Source organism: Chaetomium globosum, genomic scaffold (assembly GCF_000143365.1).
Source record: "Chaetomium globosum CBS 148.51 scaffold_1 genomic scaffold, whole genome shotgun sequence".
Lineage (NCBI taxonomy): Eukaryota > Fungi > Ascomycota > Sordariomycetes > Sordariales > Chaetomiaceae > Chaetomium > Chaetomium globosum.
The window spans coordinates 2057960-2072035 of record NT_165976.1 but is presented as its reverse complement, the minus strand read 5'-3'; the positions used below and the strand labels follow the sequence as shown (position 1 = coordinate 2072035).

Genomic DNA, 14076 nt, shown 5'->3' with positions numbered 1-14076 from the left:
AAGGCTTCGTTTTGTACACCCGTCTATCAGGCCCCTGATGCCGTTAGTTAAGTCTACAAATCGCTCCGCGTCTTCTCGACCCCCCACGGCTCGCTCGTCAGATTCGTCAGCCCAGCACTGTTCTCGCACGTGTCCCGCCCGCTCAGCGGGCCCGGCTTGGGCACCTTGGCGGCCTTGCCCACGTCCGTCACGCTCTCCTTGAGCGCCGTCAGCAGCGACTTGATGGTCTCGGGCGTCAGGTCCTCGTAGTAGTCGTCGTTGATCTGGATCATGGGCGCGTTGACGCACGCGCCCAGGCACTCGACCTCGATGAAGGTGAAGAGCCCGTCCGCCGTCGTCTCGCCCTGCTTGATCCCGAGGTGCTCCTTGATGGCCTTGACGATGGCGTCGCTGCCGCACCCGCCGAGCTGGCAGGGTGTCTGTAGGTAAGGAATAAATCAGCCTCTGCGCCAGGCAAGTTGAGCAAAAAAGAGTCGGGGGTGCGTACCGTCGTGCAGGCCTGGACGTGGAACTTGCCCACGGGTGTCCGGTTGTACATGGTGTAGAAAGAGGCCACCTCGTAAACACGCATCGGCGGCATCTCGAGGATGCGGGCCACCTCGTTCATGACGCTGATGCTGGTGAAGCCATGTTGGCGCTGACCCAGGTCGAGCAGCGGCATCACAGCCGCCTTCTTGTACTGCGGGGGGTAACGCTTGAGGACCTCGGTGATGATGGCCTCATTTTGCTTGGTGAACTTGAACGGAATGTCGGGGTTGTTGTCGGGAGTGTTGCGATGCTGTCCTCGTTGGGCTATATGTTAATTTCCGGCTCTCGAGATCTCAATTGCGCATACCCCCAAGGCGGGCACCAACTCACCACCATGAGAGTATCGCTCTGTTTCCTCGCCGAGAGCGAGAATGCCCGAGTCGCAGGTGCGATTGGCCGCGCTGCCCGGCTCGCCGACCGAACGGCCGTCCGCATGAGGAAGGGTGTTAGTTTACTCGCCATGGCTGCGGCTGTGTCGGGCAATGGCAGCGTCAATCGATTTCGGCGTCGCAATTGCTGGCCCGACTGAGCGTCGTCGACTTCCAGAGGTTCACTGCTTGAAAGGGCACAGACCAGCTGCTCTGACAAATGATGCAAACTGATTGGCTAGCAAAGGTGGGTTGTGCGGTTTATTCGATTATCCGGCTCTTGTATCTATCCATGGTTAACTCTCCCCTCCCATCCCACACTCCACTCCCAGTCTGGCCGAGCCTGGACAGAACATTCCTTCCCCAAGGTTCCTTGACACCTTCGATCTTCGAACCCAGCATGGATCTCTCGAGCTAATGTGACGGGTGCATCGCCAACCAGACATTGATTTGAATGGTCCGGCTTCGACATCTCGGTCCCACCACCATGGTTCGGCGCGCTGCGCATCGTCGTGCCATTGCTTGCCCTTGCTGGTGTTCCACTCCGGCGTCCGGGCCGTGTTCTTGGATCCCCCGGTCAGCCTCGCCCTTGGATGATGTCGCTTTCGCATGGTCGCCGGCTTCACGATTTGACCCTGACAGGAAACTGATCCTCGTCAGAGGTTGAATCACGGCGTCCCAGTTCCGGGTTTTCGACGTCTCTTTCGCTTATCTTCCGTCCATCATGGCGGCCCCAAGCCATCTGGTTGGTCTCAGATTCCGTCTTCTCCACGTTTGGCGCCGCCCCACGCGGTTGCATGGGATTTCGACATCAGATCGACACTCTCTCCCACCGCTATGGGAAGGTTGGAGGCCGTTCGTCGGCCGGCTCAATTAGGAAAGCTTCCGCCTTGTTCTGTTTTTGGCCTCAGTTTTAACCGCCCCTAGCTGGGAGCATCCCATTTACTGGCTAATGTGACGAGGCTGGGCATTGGCGGCATTGATGGGCGCCGGTGACGGTGCTTTGCTGTTGTCCAACCCGTCCCCCCATACCCCAGACGCAATATAGAATCCAGTTTATCTGAATATATTGCCCCCCATCTCAAAACCCGGGGCCCCGCTCTGCTTGACTACCGGACCGCAAGCCACGGGTCGGCACCTCTTGCCCCCCCCGTCGCCCATTTGTCACCGTGGCTCACAAGATCAGGGATGCCGTCATGCCCACTATGCATGCTATGCATGTCCGTCTTGACCTGGCCCGGGATTCAAAACTCGGTGCCTTCTCGGACCAACGTACGGATCTAAGGGTTCGTTGCCGGCGCCGTAACCCCCCATCCCCTACCCCTTACCCATCCCGCTGGGCTCTATAAGTACTGGGAGAGTGCCGTCAATATTTGGGTTCACAGCAGGCAACCCAAGCTCACTCACACCGCAGTCGACTCTCCCCCCTGACCGCAAGCCACCATGAAGCTTTCGCTGGTATCTCTCCTGGGTGCTGCCCTCTCAGTTGAGGGACACGCCATCTTCCAAAAGGTCTCTGTCAACGGGGCCGACCAAGGTTCCCTCACTGGCCTCCGCGCCCCCAACAACAACAACCCGGTGCAGGATGTCAGCAGCCAGAACATGATCTGCGGACAACCGGGTTCCACATCACAGACTGTCATCCAGGTCAAGGCCGGAGACAGGATCGGCGCCTGGTACCAGCATGTCATCGGCGGCGCCCAGTTCCCCAACGACCCGGACAACCCGATCGCCAGTTCGCACAAGGGCCCCGTCATGGCCTATCTCGCCAAGGTCGACAACGCCGCCTCCGCCAGCCTCAACGGTCTGAAGTGGTAAGTGTTATCTTCCCCCAAGGGCCACCACAACCCGAAACTAACGGGCCTTGCTTGACAGGTTCAAGATCTGGGAGGACACCTTCGACACCGGCAGCCGTGTCTGGGGCGTTGACAACCTGCTCAAGAACAACGGCTGGGTGTACTTCAACCTCCCGCAGTGCGTCGCGTCGGGCCAATACCTCCTCCGCGTCGAGGTCCTGGCCCTGCACTCGGCCGGCAAGCAGGGACAGGCGCAGTTCTACCAGTCCTGCGCCCAGATCAACGTCTCCGGCTCCGGCTCCCTCTCGCCGTCCGACACCGTCAGCTTCCCCGGTGCCTACAGCGCCAGCGACCCCGGCATCCTGACCAGCATCTACGGCTCGACCGGCAAGCCCGACAACGACGGCAAGGCCTACACCGCCCCTGGCCCTAGGCCCATCTCGTGCTAAGCAATTGAAAATCGCTGTTGAGGCGTAGTGTTTTTGACGTCAGGAGAAGAGGGGGGAGGACGTTCGGCCGCCGCGGCTGAGGGGTGGGCAGAGCCTGTTGTGCTGTCTCCGAAGTGCGATGGTTGTTTATAGGATAAGCATATCTCTAGACCGAATCTGATGATACCTTGCTACTTTACCGTAATACGCTACGCTGCCACTTCGCCTGTTCGTTCGCTCTAGCCTGGTTGACATGTGGTATGCTAGGAGAAAGAACTTGGACGAGCAAGCTGATAGTTAGTTAATCTTTCTAGAGTTAATTATGTAAGACCACAAGCCAGGCTGTCGGACAATCTTTTTTTCTTTTCGACTTCTCCCTACATTGTCAGGACATACGAATAACCAGGGTATCGACTTGTATGTTTAAAGAGGCCTATACCTGCAGGGGTCGAATTTCAAGCCTCCTGCCTCCAGCCCTGTGAATGGCTATCCCACGCACTCCCGCCTCGGCGCCTCGCCCCAGCTCTCGGCGGTTGGCTCCACTTATCATGGATGGGCAATCGGCCCTGTCGGGAAGCACGGCATGCCTCACGAAGGAGGTGGACGAGTGGGGTGCCGGAAATAAAGCTTCAGAATAACATGGAGCCCGCTGTTTACTGATAACCCGCTGAAAATTTACATGGCATCATCCTGTGCAGTTACGGGATTCGGGCGCCCCTGGCGTTCAGTGTTCCGCGCCTCGTCGTCGAACTGGCGGGGGTCAAGTTTCGGCTTTTAGTCGTGTGGTGTTTCGACGGGCCGGTGACACAAGATGGATGTCCTGCATGCCATCTGCGCCATTTCCAGGAGCCGGGTTGATGGTCTGATGGTTTATAGTAGTTGTCGTGTGCGCCACCCGACGCGGCAACGGCTGGAGGCGCGGCGAGCAACCAAGCGCGAAACGCGAGGGCTGGTGGTGTTCTCGAATTCTCGTTGCGAGTTTTCATTTTAGCGGGAGGCGATCCGTCTCACGGGCCTCCCTCGAAACCGCAAAAGACCCCACAGGGTGGCTCCCAACCGAACAGTGACAGGGTCACCCGCACTTTGTTTCCTTGTCGCTAGCTGGCTTTGCGCCAGGATCACCAATCTCAACCCCAGAGCCGGCCGCCGAGGCCGAGCACGGCATCGTCGTCAAGTTCTCCAGAATTGGGGAATAATAAGCTCAAGCCACCTGCATTTTTGTTGCTTACACTACCGAGACGCGGGGATGCCCGTTACTGGAGCACAGAACCATTGAAGCTCGGTACCGAGCTACTGATTGAGGATGTGCTGGACTGCTGGAGTGACATGCAGGTTGCAAATCCGTGCCTGCGTGGGAAAAGTCTCGAGTGGTGCCCACTTGAGCCACTGTTCGTGGAGAACGCCTTGCTGAGCTCATGGTTCCCCAACCGAGCCGAGCACCCCCACCTTGATTGCCCGGCCGGCTTTGAGCGGTCTGATTCGAAATTCGCGCAGAAAGCCCTGTCATGGCCTGTTCTCCGTGCCTCCGGTGGCCAAGCTTTCTTGTTTCTGCCGATTGACCCACAGGAGTTATTTTGTTTCCTTCTTCCCATCCGCCGTTTCCATCTCTGGTTCCCTTCTCTTTCCAACCTCACTTGACACTTCCGCTCGACAGGAGACTGCCACGCCCGATTTCCCCCAATTGGCCCGTCGTCCTCCAACCTCTCAACGTCCTGTGTTGTTCGCCCGCCCTTCGACTCCCAGACTTAATCACCGTTGCAAAGCCGGAGTCCTCGAAGCTTCATCCAATTCGCGTCTCTTCATCCACACCTTAATACGCAAAACCAAACTGTAAGCAAATATCATCTTCCATCAATTGGCCAGTTCCGAACAGCATCTCGCACTCGGCTCCCTTCTCAATCCCATCCTATCCCTCGGGCGACTGCTATGTAATTCTCGAGCGATGCGCCCCGAGCTTCGGCAGCATGACGGATGCCAAGCGCCAAGAGTGCCACAGCCGATGGCGATGGTGTTGCCGTCCAAGCTCCTTCACACCAGCCCAGCCCCCCAGAATCAAATCATGCCCGTGCGGCAAACACTCGCCAAAACCATCCCTGACGGCGAAATCGGGAAATCGAGACTGGTCAACTGTTCAATTGGACGCATGCTACTCATCCAGAACTCTAATCACTAATTGTTCAATATTCAGCAACCCAAATCTTTCACAATGGCTGCCATCAACCTCTCCCTCGTCGCTCGCGACAGCTTTGCCCAGCTCGCCAAGCGCAGCGACTGGCCCCGCGAGAACGCCGGTGTCATGGTCGTGTTCTGCGTCGTCTTTGTCGTTGCCGTCGGCCTTCTCGCCCTCTTCATCTACAAGAAGATGCTGGCCCGCCGCGAGAAGCGCCAATCAACCGTCTAAACAAATAGACACCTCTTCCACCACTCCTGGTTCACGCTGAGTCGAAAGACGTACGGAGGAACGGTCCGGCCAGTCCGGGATGGGCAATGAAGTAATGATTTGTTGTGGATGGGGGGCGTTTACGAGGGGGGAGATGATTTAAAGGGTTCCCTGGCCTGCTCGGCATGAGGGTTCCTGGGGAAAGGTGGTTTGGCAGCCAGGAGGGACGCGGTTTAGATCGGGATCGACCAGCCGATTTGCGACGATACCCCACGACTCAACCCAGCAACATACCGCAACGGCACCTCCATGATTCTTCTCGTCCCTACCGGTATTCAACTGCCCGGGTGGCTTGGAAAGGCTGCTTGTTTAGAGAATTTGGAAAGGATTGGGACGGAAACTGGACGAGTTATTATGTCGCGGCCATGTCGTGTCTACTCATCGGATCTATCCAACTCTCAATCCTGATGACGGGGTATTCTCACACGGCGCGCCGGATCTCGCCATCTGGGAGACTCTGGCGGCTCATTTTACTATAACTTTTTTGTTCTCTTCTAATACTATTTGATACCTTCACTGACCCGAAACTTTCACCCAATCTTTTGGGGTTGCGTCGTAAAATCGTGTTTTGCCCATAATAAATCGGCTCCGCTTAGAACAGGCCCGAGCCGGAGATGAGTCGGGATATGAGGAATCAGCAGCCAGCCTGTGCCGTGGAGATGTGGGATTGTTCGCCCCCACGACACCCATAAATGCCGCATTGGCCGCACCCCAAGCGCCCAGCAGTTCCGGTTGGCTTGCCGACCCTTGCCAATGCTCGGCCATCACCGCCAAGGTGGCTGGTGAAGTCTGGGGTGCATTGGCGCCGGTGATCGTGACCAAACCTCACCGTTCAAGTCGTCTGGGCCCTATATCCGGGTAAGGATTGACTTGCGTCTGGTTGAATTCACTTCTTATTACCGTGACTGGTCTTGACCGCTGTTTGATGAACCACATGGTGAGCGATAACTCTTTGAATTTGCCGCAGCCGCGTTCATTAACACCGAAAACACCGGCCGAAGGAATCAATTCCCGGCCGCCTGTCATTCGGCGTTTGCGAAGTTGAACAATAACGACAGCACTACTTCGTAGGTGCAATACTTGAAAAAATAAGTACTACTTCGAGTGGTCTGAACTGAACGGAGGCGAAGCTCCTGTTTTATGATTCTTGCCACCACTCAGTCTATCCGGGCATATTACTCCAGTCTCTCGAGGTGAATCAACCCATTGGCAGGCTATGCATCCCCACGTCGTCAGTAAAACAGAACCGTCTCTAGGTAGGCAAGGCATCACGAGACACGGAAGAAAGGGGAGGGAGTACGCAGTAAGAAAAAAGAACTCACCGGCACAAACTGCCTCAACCTCACCCCAGCCTCCCTAAACACCGCTGCGGTCTCCCCATCCATACTATACCCCTGATTATACACCACCTCCCCCACCCCCACCTGCACAATCTTGATACTACACGTCAAACACGGACAAGTATCACAATACAGCACGGCCCCATCCCGCAACCTCTCGCGGCCGGCCTCCAGCAACGCGTTCTCCTCGGCATGAATACACAGACACGTCGCCAAACCATGACCGGACCCCCCCTCCCCCGCATTACACCGCGCACAGCCGCCCTCACCGCAGTTGCGCAGCCCGCGCGGCGTGCCGTTGTAGCCGGTGGAGATGACGCGCTTGTCGCGCACCACGACGCAGCCGACGCGCCGCTTCATGCAGTTGCTGCGCTGCGCCGCCAGTGACGCCAGCGACATGAAGTAGGCGTCCCAGGACGGGCGCAGGCGGTCGCCGTCGAGCAGGTCCAGCTTGCCGAGCGTCGCGTACAGGTGCGCGAGGGACTGCGACGTGTTGAGCAGCCGCACGGCGGCCCGCGAGAGGAGTGTGTTGGCGCCCTGCGCGGCGTCGTAGAGGTGCGCGTCCGAGAGGGCGACGAAGCTTTCGAGGGTCACGGGTTGGGGGGTGGGGGTGGAGGGGTCGGCTTCGGTAGTGGTGGTGGCGGTGGTGAGGAGGTGTTGTTGTTGTTGCTGTTGGCGGGCCTGGTAGCGTTGCCAGCGGACGGTGAGCGGCGCGTCGACGCTGAGGAGGAGGAAGAAGGGGCGCCGGGCATAGAGGTCGAGGACCGCTTCGGTGTGGATGTCGGTCGTCACCCAACGGCCGCGCCAATGCTTGGTGACGAAGTCCAGGAGGTCGCTGGGGGCGGAGAAGGTGTGTTGGGGATTCGGTGGCCTGTCGGGATCGCTCAAGCTGCTGTTGGTTGAGAAGGCGATCCCATCGATGCCATCGTTCGCTCCGTTCTTGGAACGGGTCGAGAGAGAGAGCTGGGTGAAGCCATGGTGGTCAACCAAGTAGCGGGCGATGGTACGCTTCCCCGCGCAGATGCCTGGCACTCGCTGTCAAAAAGGGGATACGTAAACAACCTAGGTAAGATAAAAAAAGGGGGATTTACTGCCGCAGACGCCAATAAACATGGTTGCGTCGGTTTGTCGTGGTTGCCCCTCTTCAGTAAGCTAGGTACAAATAGCCACACAAGAGATGGACGCGATCTTCCTTCAGAATTCCCTTGCCCACAAATTCCTTTACAAGACTCCTGGGACCCGAGCTGTGCAGTGCGGCCCGACGCGTCCCTGCAGACAATTTACGCGTGAAAGCCGATTGCCAAGGCTTGGCACAGAGGGGCATTCTGCCGGTCTTAGCAGGAAACAAGTGAGGGGCAGCAGCGCAAGCTGGAGCATGGAAGCTGGACTGGAGCTCCCCCACCATCACCCGGAGGCGGCGCAGCTGCCTTGCTGACAACACCAACAACGAACACTGTCGGATGGATCCCATGACACATCTTGGCCATCCCATCCACCGGATCTAACAGAAAATCAGCTGACCGGCACCGAAAGGAACCACGCGCCTCCCTGCTGCTGCTGCTCTCCATATCCCAGGTGGATTATTAGCTTCTGTACAGATGTACATTCTTCGAATCTGGCCAGACCCTGAGCAGCTTTGAGTCGTTACACACTTGAACAAGGCAACCATACCCGACTCCTTGCCTAGTGATATCTTCTGTTTGTCAATTCACTACTCTGTGAACAACCTACCTTGGACTTGCATTTGCATCAACCTTCCCTCATTCCCATTATTTAGCTCTGGAGTACTTCCCGCTCCCCACTACGTCACCAGGATTTCGATATCTCCCATTCCCCCGAATCGAGTTCCATTCAAACACGATCAATCAACCAATTTTACATCACACCAGCCACAATACGATACTCCCCACCTGGCTAGTTGGTTACTATGGCCGCCCTCAAGTTTGTGCCTTTCTCGTCAGAGGTCGAACTACCATTCTATTCTGCCCTCTTTGCATCAAAGCTCGACACCGACAAGCTCGATGACTCGGCCCGCCCGGTGATGGGTTTGTATGAGCCCCGCGGGAGAGCCGACGAGGCATCAGGCACAAGAATGCAGATTTTCGGGACCGCACTCACAAACAGAGAGTAAGTTCACACCTTTGGGCTCTTAGCCGGTCGAGTCTAGAGTCTAACGATGATGCAGTGTGCCGGCCGGCATGACCCGTGCCAAAGGGTACATCAAAAATGTGAATACCATCGAGGACTTTAAAAATACGGATTAAACTGCCATGATCACGGATGCTGGGCGCCAGGTGTGTAGTCCCAGCGATTCCTTTTCGCTAACTGCTCACAAATTTGATAGATATGGGAGGCGATCCAGGATGGCACAATCTACTCGGTACCCTCTCTCCTCTCGTCATTCGCCATCCTCTCGTTTGCCGACCTGAAGAAGTACAAGTTTACCTACTGGTTTGCATTCCCTGCGCTCCACTCAGACCCCGCCTGGAAGCAAACTGGGCCGGTTGGGCACCTGAATGCACAAGAAAGCACAGCGCTTGTTGACTCTGTTGGGACTTGGAGGTATTCCGTGAGTAACGAAGGAGAACATGGCTTCTTCCTTGCCAAGAAAGTGCGGGGTGAGGATGAGACTTCAGGACCAGGGCCCGACGACCCCCCTACAGATATCGGCTATCGATGGCAAATCGCCCCCCTCCGTGACTTTGAGACTGGATTTTTCGACGATGTCGCCGAGGAAGACCGCTATGTTGCCTTTGTGGATCCGTCAAACTACTCCGAATCACCATCGTGGCCGCTTCGAAATCTTCTTGTCTTGATCAAGCAGAGATACCGCCTGAACAAGGTTCAAATTCTTTGTTACCGCGACACGCAAGCGAGGAGGCATGAGGCCCGGAGTATAATTCTCCCATTGTCTACGGACGTCGTCGAGGATACACAAGCCCCTAAGATGCCCAGTGTCACAGGCTGGGAGAGAGATGGCGGGGCTAAGCTGAGAGCACGCATGGTCAATCTATCGGACTACATGGATCCCACACGGCTGGCAGACCAGGCGGTGGATCTTAACCTGAAGCTAATGAAGTGGCGGCTGGCTCCTGGACTCGACCTTGACGCCATCAAAAACACAAAGTGCCTGCTACTCGGCGCGGGGACACTTGGAAGCTATGTCTCGAGGAATTTGATGGGATGGGGCGTGCGAAAGATTACATTTGTCGACTACGGCAATGTATCCTTTTCGAACCCCGTGCGGCAGCCGTTGTTCACGTTTGATGACTGTACTGGCGGAGGGAAGCCAAAGGCGCCCCGTGCTGCTGAGGTCTTAAAGGAGATTTACCCTGGCGTTGAGTCTGAGGGCCATGTCTTGTGCGTGCCAATGCTCGGCCACGCCGTCCTGGACGAGGAGGGGGTGAAGACAGACTTCAACAAGCTACAGGAGTTGGTAGATGCACATGATGCCATCTTCCTCCTCATGGACTCGCGCGAATCGAGGTGGCTGCCCACCCTGATGGGCAAGGCCTCCAACAAGATCGTCATGAATGCGGCGCTTGGGTTCGACACGTACGTGGTAATGCGACATGGTGCGGCGCCAGAGGATGGCAGCGAGGAGACACTGGGTTGCTATTTCTGCAATGACGTTGTCGTTGCAGCTGATGTAAGTCTCCTCGGCGGGGAAGTATAGAGCTGAGTATTTGCTAACCACAAGGACAGTCCATGAAAGACCAGACCCTGGATCAGCAGTGCACAGTCACCCGGCCGGGCGTCGCAGCCATCGCCTCAGCACTGTTGGTCGAACTACTCACCAGCTTGCTCCAGCACCCGAAGAAACAGCATGCACCAGCTCCAGTGTCCTCGAAGGGATCAGCGGGATCAAACTACGAACGCGACCCAATCGACCACCCGCTAGGTCTCGTACCGCACCAAATCCGAGGATTCTTGTCCAACTTCGAGAACATGAAGATCCACGGCAAGTCCTACCCTCAGTGCAGCGCATGCAGTCCATCGATCGTATCGGCATACAAAACCGACGGCTGGGAATTTGTCAAGAAAGCGCTTTCAGACCGGAACTATGTTGCTGAGCTCAGTGGTTTGGCCGAGGTGCAGAGAAAGGCCGAGGCGGCGGCCGCGGATGTGGAGTGGAGTGAGGAGGAAGGCCTGGATGAGGAGGAAGGTGAGGGCGTTATTATCTAGTTTGAGCGAACGGCGGAGGCATCCATCCTCTGGTTAGTTCACGGCACATGGGGTTCAGGACTTGGAGTTTGGCTGGGTCGAATTCGGAGGGCACAACTAGGTTTTCTAGACCTTTGGCGTTTGATTCTGGAGTGACACTAGGATTAGAATCTTCTGAGGTTTGGGCACACAGACGAATACATGACTTTTCAATAAGGTATGTCAGTACTGCGCACACATATCGGTAGTGAGTCGGCAAGTGGTGGAATGGTCATGATGAGCCATCAAAAGCGGTAAGCGGTAAAAAGCGGCATAATTATTTCCCTAGCTATTCCCCAGAATTATTTTCTGGCTGCAACAACCCACTTTTCCTAGGTACTTGACAACAACAATAACACCAGTTAGTTGTCCGACAAAATGGCCCAGGGTGCGGTTAAAAAGGCACCGAAGCCCGCCCCGGGCGGGAAAGGCGGCAAGGCAGGCGGCAAGCAACAGCAGAAAAAGACGGGCGTCACCAAATCGAAAAAGTCAAAGACCACGGCCGACAAGATCCAGAAGAAGTTCTCGGCAGGCTTGGTGGCGAAGACAGAGCAGATGCTCGGTGAGCGGGCCGGGCATCTTGAGTTGATCGGCAAGGGGAGGAAGAAGGGCGCTGAGAAGGAGTTCAAGGGAGGGAGTCGCAAGTTTGGTTAGGTGGAAGCTGGATGGACTGCGGTCGTGCACCGCGCAGAGAGGGTCGAACGGTGTCGCCATCGTTGCGATATTTGGGATATTCAACGGCGAATACGCCTTTTTTTATTCGCCCAGCCCTGCGTTAGATTCGACATAAATGCTCAAGCATAAGCCCATACTACTCCCGACCCTCGGCAATAGCGGTCAATACCTCCTTGATAACCGCCGTATCCCTCTCGACATCGACCCGCCAGCTCCCCACAGCAATGCGAACAGCCTTCTTTCCGTCCCACTTGGTCCCGCTGACAAACATCTTGCCCGTCGCGTTGATCCGGTCAACCAGCACTTCGTTCAAGACGGCATCCTTGGCTCGGAACAGCACGACGATGAATGTACTCTCCAACGACGCATCCTCGCTCGGCAGCCACTCGTAGTGGTCCGAATCCCGCACAAATGCAGCAATTTCCCGCGCGAGGAGAACCATCCGGCTGAGCATGGCCGCCATCCCTTCCCTACCTTCGCTTAATAGGACAGCGTACACCGGCAGGGCACGGAACCGGCGCGAGTTTTCAAGGCCAATATTTAGCGGACTCAAAATGGAATCGGGACCAGCAGAGGACGCGAGGTACGCAGCGTTGGGGTTACTGCAGACCTGCGTGAGGACGGAAGCGTGCCGGCAGAGAAAGATGCCGTTATCATAGGGCTAGGTGCTGTTAGGGCAGAAACCAAAGATCATACTCTGGCAATAACATACTACATTCAAGAGCTTATGTCCGTCCGCCGCAATGCTGTCGGCCAATTCCAGGCCGGCAACATTCGCATGCAGACCAAGATACTCGTCCGTCTTGGGGAGGACTCGGGCAAAGATGCCAAATGCTAAATTCATCAACATCAATTCGATAAACCCCCACACACCGAAGGAGTAGAGCGAATGCATACCGCCATCAACATGAATCCACGCCCCCATAGCGATCCGCCAAGCTCCTCAGCTTCGGCATATCCAACACATTCGTCGCAAACCGGCCCGTGTTCACCTCCCCGGCGCTCACCACCACAATACTCACCACCCCATCCCCCTCCCGCCGCAGCTCCCGCTCCACGGCATCCAAATCCAACCGCCACGGCTCTTCCGCACTCAACCCCACCTCCTTAACACACCCGCGTCCCAGCCCCACCACACTCGCCGCCTTGCTCAGCGACGAGTGGCCCATGCTCGTCAGCACCTGCACCTCCCGCACGCCACCGGCCATGCACGCCGCCAACAAACCCGCCTCCGCAACCGTCGTCCTACCGCCGCGCGCGTTGACCACCGCCTCCCGCCCGCACGCCAGCCCGAGTATGTTGCCCGCCGTTGCCCCCGTCGTGAACGTCCGTCCATCCCAGCCCCCGCCCAGCTCCAGCAGCGCCACCACCATCCCCAGCGCGGCGTCCTCGACCGCCGTGCACGCCGAGTGTGCCCATCCTCGATGCTGACCGAGGCCGCTCGCAGCCAGGGGCCAGGGTTTAGGCAGAGGAGGCGGGAGGGAAAGTGCACCTGGACGTTCCTGGTCCAGGGCCCGAGACCCAGATTGTCGGCGGCCCTCGGGCGATGGGCAGGACGCCGCCCCGTCACGAAGCCGAAAGTAGCGCGGCGAAAGGGACTGGTGGTTGAGGGCCCGGGAGGAGGTCGGTCAGGAGGTGGGCGTGCGTGGCGGCGGCGCCGCGCGGGTGCAGGTAGGTGGGGGAGGTGGGGTTGGGGAGGGAGGTCAGGGCCGTGTGGAGGGTTTGGGGTTTGGGGAGGATGGAGGGGGATGCCTGTGTTTGGAGGGGGGATGTTTGTGGGGAGGAGGGGGTGGTGGTGGTGGTGGTGATGGCATGGCGGAGGCGGGTGTAGCTTTGGAGGAGGAAGTCGGGTTCGGGTTCGGGTTCGGGCTCGGGGCCGGTGGGTTGGGGTTCGGGTTTAGGGGTTGCGTGCGTCATGGTTGCGGTCGGGGATGCTGTTCACTGTGTGTGTGACGCTGGGTTGGCACAGATGGTTGGGTAGGTGGTGTTGTTCCAAGTATCCAGTGTAGGTTGGTGACACGGCGATTCGGCTGAGCGCCAAATAAGGAATTCCGCTGTCAGCTAACTCCAGTATGTAAGTCCGCGGCCGGGCGCTCCTCCTCGGACACGAACTCCGGTTCCGGAACGGGCCGTTTGTTTGCTGAGAATCACAAAACAGGAAGGTGATCGTGTTAATTCCCAGGGAGTCTGTTATGCCGGCTGAGGCCGGTAAGTTCCAGGCTGACTATTACAGGCATGCCTCCAAGCGAAAAGGGGCGGGGATGAGTGATTGGTGTATCCCAAAGCAATTCTCTTGGC

The 14076-nt window shown here is 57.2% G+C and overlaps 6 protein-coding genes across 6 annotated transcripts; 3 read left to right on the top strand and 3 right to left on the bottom strand.

The window, feature by feature from the left end:
* Nucleotides 1–53: 53 nt before the first annotated feature.
* Nucleotides 54–990, bottom strand: CHGG_00684 (uncharacterized protein; the record flags this gene model as incomplete). The annotated part of the gene is made up of 3 exons (XM_001219904.1): nt 54–419; nt 488–778; nt 859–990. 3 exons carry the CDS (start codon nt 988–990, stop codon nt 54–56), a joined length of 789 nt encoding a protein of 262 aa, XP_001219905.1.
* A 1349-nt stretch (nt 991–2339) lies between these two features.
* CHGG_00683 (uncharacterized protein) lies at nt 2340–3141 on the top strand (the record flags this gene model as incomplete). The annotated part of the gene is made up of 2 exons (XM_001219903.1): nt 2340–2710; nt 2772–3141. 2 exons carry the CDS (start codon nt 2340–2342, stop codon nt 3139–3141), a joined length of 741 nt encoding a protein of 246 aa, XP_001219904.1.
* Nucleotides 3142–3931: 790 nt separating this feature from the next.
* CHGG_00682 (uncharacterized protein) lies at nt 3932–5521 on the top strand (the record flags this gene model as incomplete). The annotated part of the gene is made up of 4 exons (XM_001219902.1): nt 3932–4075; nt 4222–4592; nt 4984–5242; nt 5309–5521. 4 exons carry the CDS (start codon nt 3932–3934, stop codon nt 5519–5521), a joined length of 987 nt encoding a protein of 328 aa, XP_001219903.1.
* A 1214-nt stretch (nt 5522–6735) lies between these two features.
* CHGG_00681 (uncharacterized protein) lies at nt 6736–8378 on the bottom strand (the record flags this gene model as incomplete). The annotated part of the gene is made up of 3 exons (XM_001219901.1): nt 6736–6774; nt 6883–7935; nt 8289–8378. The coding sequence occupies 3 exons, from the start codon at nt 8376–8378 to the stop codon at nt 6736–6738; spliced, it is 1182 nt and encodes a 393-aa protein (XP_001219902.1).
* Nucleotides 8379–8827: 449 nt separating this feature from the next.
* CHGG_00680 (uncharacterized protein) lies at nt 8828–11757 on the top strand (the record flags this gene model as incomplete). Its single annotated transcript, XM_001219900.1, has 6 exons — nt 8828–9027; nt 9463–10549; nt 10606–11065; nt 11282–11357; nt 11440–11464; nt 11515–11757. 6 exons carry the CDS (start codon nt 8828–8830, stop codon nt 11755–11757), a joined length of 2091 nt encoding a protein of 696 aa, XP_001219901.1.
* Nucleotides 11758–11914: 157 nt separating this feature from the next.
* CHGG_00679 (uncharacterized protein) lies at nt 11915–14015 on the bottom strand (the record flags this gene model as incomplete). The annotated part of the gene is made up of 3 exons (XM_001219899.1): nt 11915–12439; nt 12801–13376; nt 14010–14015. 3 exons carry the CDS (start codon nt 14013–14015, stop codon nt 11915–11917), a joined length of 1107 nt encoding a protein of 368 aa, XP_001219900.1.
* Between the last annotated feature and the right edge of the window lie 61 nt (nt 14016–14076).